Here is an 8,626-nt window from a genome sequence, read left to right as displayed (position 1 = left end):
AAACAGTGTATTGACATATATTAAAAAATCTTAGTATTTGCTTTCCATTCATGACAGAAAGCAAGAGTTTCAGCAAACCAGAGAAGAGTGAAGAATGTAAGGGCTTTTCTTCCAGCATAACTGAAGATCGTATATTGCCTTTTGAGTTCCCCTTTTACAGTTCCCATGAACTGCAGCAAGATTTGGTAGGTACAGTAAAAAAATGATGGCCCACTCAAGATAGAATTTTGAGTGGGCCATCAAGATACATAGAATTTTGTTGCAGACAGAATTTTGTTGCAGACATTGGTCTCAGGCCCAGTACTGTCTTCATTAAAATTTCACAATGTGACTGGTGTTCTGGGGTTCTGACAAATTAATTCAGGACTTCAGATTTACTAAGGGTGCTGCTGAAAACAGTAAAAAAAATCTTTACATTCTCTTAATGGCGTTATAAAATTCTGAATAATACATTCATGATCAGAGTTAGTTGACATCCATGATTTTGCAGAAGAAAAGAAATAAAGAATAACTGAAATGCCAAAGTCCAAGAAAGGACAGGAGAAATATCAAACAAAATGTTTGCATAATTATTTCCATATGTTTTCAAGCAGCTGTACTTACGGATTGCTGTCAATGCAAAATCAAGGCCCACCATTTTACTGGGTTTTAAATACTTTATTCTTTCAGGCACCTGATGCTCTTGGCCTAGTTCCTATTGAATCTGTAGATGTGAAAGTGAGACATATTCTTCCTTTTTATGACTTGAAGGTAAGTCAGAACAGCTCCCTCAGATGTATCATGCTTCTCTCTTTCACCAGTCCAGTTAGACATGTTTTCTGCCTTATTCAGTGACCCCAGTGTGCAGCCTTGTAGAAATGTTGCCTTAATATGGCTGTGTGATTAGCATGCTTTTATTAAAAACAAATTTCACCTGTTTCCATAAATAACAACCTTATAGCCAGCAGTAGTGCCCTCTCCAGACAGAGTTGAACCACCTCAGCTGAAATTATTATATTTCAACCAACAAAATCCTTCTATGAATAAAGATACTGCAAGCCCTGCACACCATACAGTTTTTTCTTTGATTTTAGAAGATTATGAAAGTGACATTATAGAAGTGTCCTTCCTTCTAGAGAGTAATGGAAGTCTTCTATTTATTTGGCATCCAGTTCTGCATGCTTAGTTTCTTCATTCCTGAAAATATCTCTTCAAAATACTTTTTTTTCCAACTTTATGAATACAGAAACTTTTTTTTTTTCTCCTGACTTTTAAACCCTTTTCTCTCCAACTTTCGAATAGCAAAAGATCGAATTCTGCACTCCATCAAAATCAAAATATTCCCCCAAGTTCAAATCAATACAGATTTGGGCTCAATGTTCACTTTTTTTTTCTTTATAGATGGTGTAACAGGTCTAGAAGCTTTCTTGTAGCATCTTTTCCCCTTATCACACATTGGTTCATCTATCACTGTTACGTGTATTACTTAACACAGCTTTTCTCCACCACATTAAGCTCAGTATATTTTATCAAAAACCTATTAAATCCACGATCTTTTATAGAAAAACAAGAATGGAAATATTGCTTTCTGCCCTCATTCAGCTTGTCCTGGTGAAGTATGGCTTCTCAAAGCTTTGGTCATACAACACATTCCAGAATAGTGATCCAAGTATCTTTTATCACAGAGATGTGATGTGTTTGTGATAAAGCTGTAATGTTCCATTCCATTTACGAGTTAATCAGAAGTGATGAGTGTCATCTCCTGCAGCAAATCTTTTTTATTTGCACTCTAGGTTCCTCAGCATTTCAGCATTATGAAGTATCAGCCATTTTGTACACACTATGCAGCCACAAGCTACGAACCTCGAAAACTTTCCCGACCACTGAGGCAGGGAGCCCAGGTAACAAGTCATCTCAGATACAAACTTTACTGAAGTCACTCCCAGCCCTACATTCCTACAATTATTTGATTCATTTTGTCTCAACATTTTATACCAAAAGGCTTACTATGAAAACATTTGATGTCTGTGTTTTTCAAGGATGAGTTGATTCAAGTAATTGCTTCTTCTGAGGGGCAGCTTGGCCTGGTCTCCGAGAGGGCAGATTTTCACAAACCATCCCCAGAAGCAGCAGGAAGGGATATCAGCCTCTTAAAACTGATTCCTCCCCAAGCTTTAGTCTACCCTACAGAGAGCATCCCACTTCGCATTTTTGTAAGTAGAAGTTGACTTCCACAAAGAACCTAAAAACAGAGGGGAAGAGAGGTTTGTTTCATCAGAAGCCTGATGTGGAATTGGTGGGCAATTTTCTTACTCAGATTGGTATATAAATCTATCTACACTGAGAGTAATTCTCCAAGGTGCAAGCTCTGGTAGGTAGAAGTCACAGAGCAAATCCCACTGAGAGGGGAACCATTTCACTTTAAGGTGGAATTTGATCAGTTTAGGAAAGGAATGATGAAGCAAAGTTGCCAGTGAACTGGAGACACTTCCAGTCTCACACTCCACAAATGGTCACTGATCCCAGGATTCCCTGGAACACCATGGGGCCTCTCCCATCTTCTCCATTTGTTTCCTCACTTGGATGTTAGAAGAAAAGCCATGATCTTGGCATCTCAGTCCTTCTATAACCTCATGCTCTTGCCCAGGTAATTAGGACAGATGAAGTCTTTTTCCTTCTGTTCAGCTAGGGGACTGCAGTTCTGCCTGATCCTTAGGTAAACTGAGTAGAGTGAAGTCAAACTCTCTGCTGTACAGCTCAGTGAAGTGCTGTGCATGGGTACAGGCAGCATCTCTAAGCCAGCATGGCACTGTGTCTGACTTGTTTGTCTTTCAGCAGTGCTTAGCTGCAATGTTCCAGAGCCCAGTGTGCTCATATGGTGATCTTGATGTAATATATATGCTATAGACTAGTCCTCACTGCATGCGGCCGGGACTCCAGTAGACTTAGTGATGAGATCCTCTCTGCATCACTTTCACATCATTTTCATCCCTCTGCCATGTCAGTGTAAGAGCCAGGCACAGCCTGAGCCCACACTACTCAGCATTAGGCTTTACTCCGAAACAGATGCTAGTGCAGTGAAATAGATGACAAAATGCTCACTATCTTCCACCACAGCAAAGTCAGTTCCCATTCTGAACTGTTCAGAGAATCAGCAGTGGATTTTGGAGTAATCAGGAAATAGTTTTTCTTCCAAACTTGGAGAGAACACCTAAATTGCTCTATTTTAGACAGCAGAGAGCATGGGTAAACCAGGCAGATTTATGGGTCTGTGATGAGGGGAAGAGACAGGAAATGAGTGGTCTCACCAAACAGAACAGTCACAATGAGACACAGGTGTGAATCTGGGGAGACTACATTATTTGTAAGAACTGAATTTTCATCAGTTTAGTTCTTTATGGTGCTCAGAATGATTTTGTAAAATAACCTTTTCTTTTAGAACCCTACTCCAGGATTAGTTCCAGTTTTACTTCCTTTGGCCTATTCTGAAACAAATATTGAATATCATCTTTGTCCTCATCCAAAATACACCTTTACCAAGGAATGCCCCAAAGGATCCAGTATTCCAGTCACACAAAAGAAATTTCTACATCACAAGGTATGGCCTTTTGAGTTTATTGTATCAGTATGTTCTTGCTAAGAATTTGTTTGAAGTAATCTACAAGGAAGACCAAGAGTCATCCTAGGTAGGAGACATTTTCTAATATAAGTTGTGCATCACCTAAATAGTCACTACATGGATCAGAATAACTTGTTCTTGTTAGGCTTTATTCATGCCTCTTGTTTATCCCTAAATATTTCTCTGCTCTTTCCTTCTTTTCACTGTCTATTGTACATTCATGACCTTGCAGTGGAGGAAGCATCTTTTAAATATGGAGGACTTCAGCTTATCAGTTTCACTTCTCAGCCAAGAAGTCAGACAGTCTGTCTATCAAGCCTCTCTCCCCACTGCATACACTGCATTATGTATTAGAGGTCTGATCGCTGTAGCACTTGTCATTTCAGGATGTGATTTCTGGAGTAATGGAATGGAAAAGATTCTTACCAGTGGTGCATTCTGCTTTTTCTAACACTCCCACATGGACAAGTACAACACCTAGGTAAGAAAGAATTTGAGTATACAGTGCCTCTACCTGGCACTAGTTTCTACTGTCTGTAACTACATTAACCAGTCCCACAGATAAAAGTGAGGCTATGGGTGGAATTAATTGCTGCTCAGAAATCCAAAACCAATGGGGAAAACCCCAGCTGACCTCACTGAAGGTTGGGTTAAGAACAACATTGTTAGAGGAAATACCTAGCCCTGGAAGAGTTCCAGTCTGGACTTTCAATAGTATCTCTCCTGAATACTTTTTGGTTCAGTCTTAGAAGACCCTGAGAGGTACAAAAGCTGTCTGTCCTGCAGAAGTATGAATGGTAAAACCTTGAACATGTGGGCTCCTGTACCAAGTAGTAGTCAACATCTCTCAGGCTCACATTCCCTCCTATCACAGCAGCTACTGACTACATCATCTTCATTGTAATTACAACTATGTGAAGCTTCAAAATATAAACATTTAGTGCAGTTACTCTCTGCCCCTCCTAAACTAATACCATTTCCATCACAGGGATCCTTACAGTTCAGATATGCTTCCAAGACATGTACCACCAATGTTGTGTGACTTACCTGAGAGAGACAAGGAGAACATAATCGACCAGTAAGTTTCTCCTCTATTTCATACTAGACGTGACTGATGATTATTTCTGAAAGACTTGTATAGATGTACCTAAACCTGTCCCAAGAGATCTCCAAAGGCAAAAGCACGAAGTCACTCTTGCATAAAACATACTTTCATTTTTGTTGGCTAAAAAATACTTTTAAAAGGATCAAGCTAACTGTCCTTCATCTTACTAATTTTTAGAGAGACAGATGAAACTGAGTTCAAAATGGTTCTTACTCCAGAGATGGTGAGAGCTGAATTTCCACAAGTTGGGCAGACACTCTCAGAAGAAAGCAAAGAGAAATCAGCAAAAGAAGAAAGGTAGGTATGATTTGAAGTTAGGGGAGAGAAATGGGAAGAAATCTGAAGATAAGCACCCCCTTCAGAATTATGTAGAAAGTCATACTGAGACGCTCTAGGGCTTCCATCATGAGTGGGATGCAGGTCTGTACTTTGAGCAAATCTGCACTGCAAATGTGATCTCTGGATTGGACTTCGTAAAGCAGCTGGGCATGTAACACACTGGCCTGGATGTTTCTGACTTCAGTTTTATCAATATGATCTAACACTTGAGGTAGTTTTTTTGCCTTCATAGAGATATTAAATGTTCTTGCACCAGTGGTTTTTGCTTTTTGGGGCGACCCTTTGGGTTAGATATTTGTTAATGCTGGCAGAGGAACAAGCCCTCAGAATTTCCCACTGGCACGGTACTTTTTTTTTTCAGCTTTTTCCTAGGAGCAGGTCACATTTGCTCTGCTGTCTGAGCTTCACACTCCACAAAATCCATTGTGTTTTCATCATACAGCCCAACATGTAAAATAACTTTCATTGATAAGCAAAGTTACCTGCTCCCTGAAATATTGTAAACTGGCCACTGTAGAGGACGAATTCTGCCTTTTGCCTCCAGTGTTGTCAGGCCAATGTCCTGAGTTTGCAGCTCAGCAGAGAAACTTTGAGGGTGAACCTGAGGACAAAGAAAGCTCTGAGGGATAAATGAGTCTTTGGTAGGGTTGATGATTACCATCATGGTTTAGAAGAGCAGCATTTCAGAACTGCCTGACAGCTCCATTGGGCTGGAAGCACTTTGTGAAACCTGGGGATATGTGATGTTGCAGGAAGGACACAAGGAAATATAAGAGCTGGAAGGTGGGACACTGTGGGCAGCAGGGCTTGAGCAGCAGGCAGTATGGATAGGTTAAGAGATTGCAGACCAACACAGAAGAAAGTGCTCAGTTCTAACTGTGTTTTCACAGGTACCTTGTGTGACTTGAAGCATGTGAATCAAGCTTTCTGTCCAACAGTTGTCCCTCTTAAAGAGGCTTAGATGTCAGGATGTGCATAGTAGCCTGAAACTTTCAGAGCCATCAAGAAATTTGAATGTCTCATTTTCATTAATTTTAGAGGGAAATTACTTGATTGACACTGAAATCCTGTGCAAGTGTCAGCCATTAAACTTTAAAACAGGGCTGCATATATGAGACCTCTGACTAAACACTGATTGCTCTATTGTAACTACTACAGTATTGATTGAAAATAATTTGCGGTGAAAATGCAGATGTGTCAGACTCAGTGATAATTTTTACATTTTATGACACTCTGCTTGTTCAGAACATGGGGATTTGGGATAACTTGTGTAACTAAAAAGTGACCTTTTTCTCCACAGTGATGCAGTGTTGGTCACTCAGGTGCTTTACCTGAGTAACTAGTTGTATAACCATGAGGGTTTTGGGGATTTTTTTTAAGTTCTAGATGTTTTCTTCAAAAATGAAAATTTTTTTCTATATTAAACACCTCTGAGTACTGATATTTACTTGTTAAAAGCTTCCTGTTTGGCTTTGTAAAGAGGGAAACAAAAAATTATTAGTAAACAAGGCAGTCCTAATCCTTTCGTTTGTCACTGGAAGGTTCTTTGTTGTTATGGATAAGGTGATGTTTCTCTAGAGGACAGAGAACACATTGCTGCTTTACAGCAGTTTCAACATTTTATTTTTTAGGCAAACGAGTTTTTTCATGTGGATGCTCTTGTTCTGGCCATTACATTGTATGTTCCTTCACAGATAAAATGTAAAACTCAGTCTAATAGGTATTTAGCTTTCCTAACTGGCCAAGCGAAGAGTGAATGTTCTTTTCATAGTTCCTCTCATTTTCCAGTTCTGCATAAGTAGTGAAATACCCTCTGTGTTCATTATATATATCTATATTAAAAAAAAAAAAAAAAAAAAAAAGAAGAGAGAGAGAGAAATTATGTGTGTCTCTTCCTTTGTTTTTGTCAGCATTCCTAAGTAGCTTCCCTGGCTATTATAAATACAAATGATATTTTAAACTTCTTGCAGAGACCTGCACAAGCATCCAGATGGACATTTCCAACTCGAAAACAATGAGCTCAGAGAGAAGGTTCAAAAACATGTGGAGGAAATGAAGCTGAAAGCACTTAATAAAACCCTTATTCTCGGATAAGAATAATTTTACAAAGTCCATAGCTTGGCACTGCTTATCCTATTAATGCATGAGGCTGCTATATCCCCGCTACATGTACTCACGTTCATTGAGGTCAGCAACTTTTCATGCAGAGAGAGGAGAACCAGCAGTAATGCCACCTCTATCAAGGACTTTCACTGTGACCATTACCCCACACAGTAATTTCTTCAGTGAGAATCCTCAGCCACGTACCTGCTCATTTTGTCCTGGTGCAAAGGACCAGAGAACTGCAGTACTACCATATAAATAGTTTGGTAATTAATGTACAGCCCAATATTTACAAATAAAAAGTGAAGAGTCTTCATGACCAAATTCTTCTCATTTGGGTTTTTTTTTTAGTTATGACCTGACCTTGAATTTTTGCAGGTAAGTCACTAAGTCTCAGACTTGACTGGGAATCATACTTGAGATTTTTAATGAAAGGGAACACATTTGCTGTCCATGAACGTCTAAGCAGATCTCATTAACTGTTCAGGGGGTTAAATCAATGTACAGCTCTTATGGCAACAAGGTGTATGTAGTGGGTCAATGAACTCAAGAGCCTCATGGGAGACCTATGATGCTTGGGATGTATTCCCTAGGAAATCGAATATATCAGCATTATCACCTTTCAGCTGAGACATCTCCTGCTTTCTTGTGGGCAAGCTGGACATCAGACAAAATTGGTTTTATCCATAGTGAGCTGATGGTTCATTTTGAAGAGTGCTCCAGGCTATTTGTACTGAAAAGCACAAATTTTCTGAACTAAAAGGCATGGAAAATGCAGGAATACATACTGCATTCCTAGAAGCCGTACTTCTTTCCAGACATTCTTAAAACCCTTAAGAAAATAAGTTTATTTCGGATAGAGGAGATCAGCGTATCTATCCAGGGAGAGCTATCCAGGGAGATAGAAAATGGGAAAGTAGGGTGAAAATAAAGCCACAGAATAGCCTGTATATATATATATGTGTGTATATATATGTATATATATGTATGCATAGTCTGTATATATACTGAGATAGTATGCTCACTTCAGAGAAACAATTGGCAAGGAATTGTTCACAATACAGGTCTGGATATCTGCAGAATTTCTCTGAGTACAAACAACTGCTTAAATACATACACATTGATTTTTTCCTTCTGCAAGTCATGAGGAAAGCAGTTGATCTTTTAAGAGTTTCTTAACATGACCATGATACAAACATTCTCACAGTTGACAGTGAAAGCATTCACAGTTCATAATTCACAATTCAGGTTAAATCAGACATAGATAATTCTTAGGAACTGCCAGCTATCAATCAGCTAAATTTCAATGTCTAGGAAAGATGGAACAGGTGTCCAAAAACTGATGATTAACTAAAGTTGATCTCTTTTTTATTACAGTTGTATCCTCTTTCATCCACAGAATTTCCTCACCATCCCAATGGAAATTAGTCATGTTTCTCCATTCTCCAGTGGAGACACTGTCCCACATGACCTCCTTGTCT

At 39.1% G+C, this 8,626-nt stretch overlaps 1 protein-coding gene across 1 annotated transcript; it reads left to right on the top strand.

Moving 5' to 3' along the window:
* Window positions 1-50: 50 nt before the first annotated feature.
* LOC104399150 (primary ciliary dyskinesia protein 1-like) lies at window positions 51-7,136 on the top strand. The gene is made up of 9 exons (XM_010010599.1): window positions 51-185; window positions 670-750; window positions 1,773-1,880; window positions 2,019-2,192; window positions 3,419-3,577; window positions 3,985-4,079; window positions 4,587-4,676; window positions 4,881-5,000; window positions 7,013-7,136. Exons 1-9 carry the CDS (start codon window positions 51-53, stop codon window positions 7,134-7,136), a joined length of 1,086 nt encoding a protein of 361 aa, XP_010008901.1.
* The last annotated feature ends 1,490 nt before the right edge of the window (window positions 7,137-8,626 follow it).

This window comes from Nestor notabilis, unplaced genomic scaffold (genome assembly GCF_000696875.1).
Source record: "Nestor notabilis isolate BGI_N333 unplaced genomic scaffold, ASM69687v1 Scaffold34372, whole genome shotgun sequence".
Classification (NCBI taxonomy): Eukaryota; Metazoa; Chordata; class Aves; order Psittaciformes; family Psittacidae; genus Nestor; species Nestor notabilis.
Note: the sequence above shows the minus strand (reverse complement) of the source record. Positions and strands in the feature narration are given on the sequence as shown.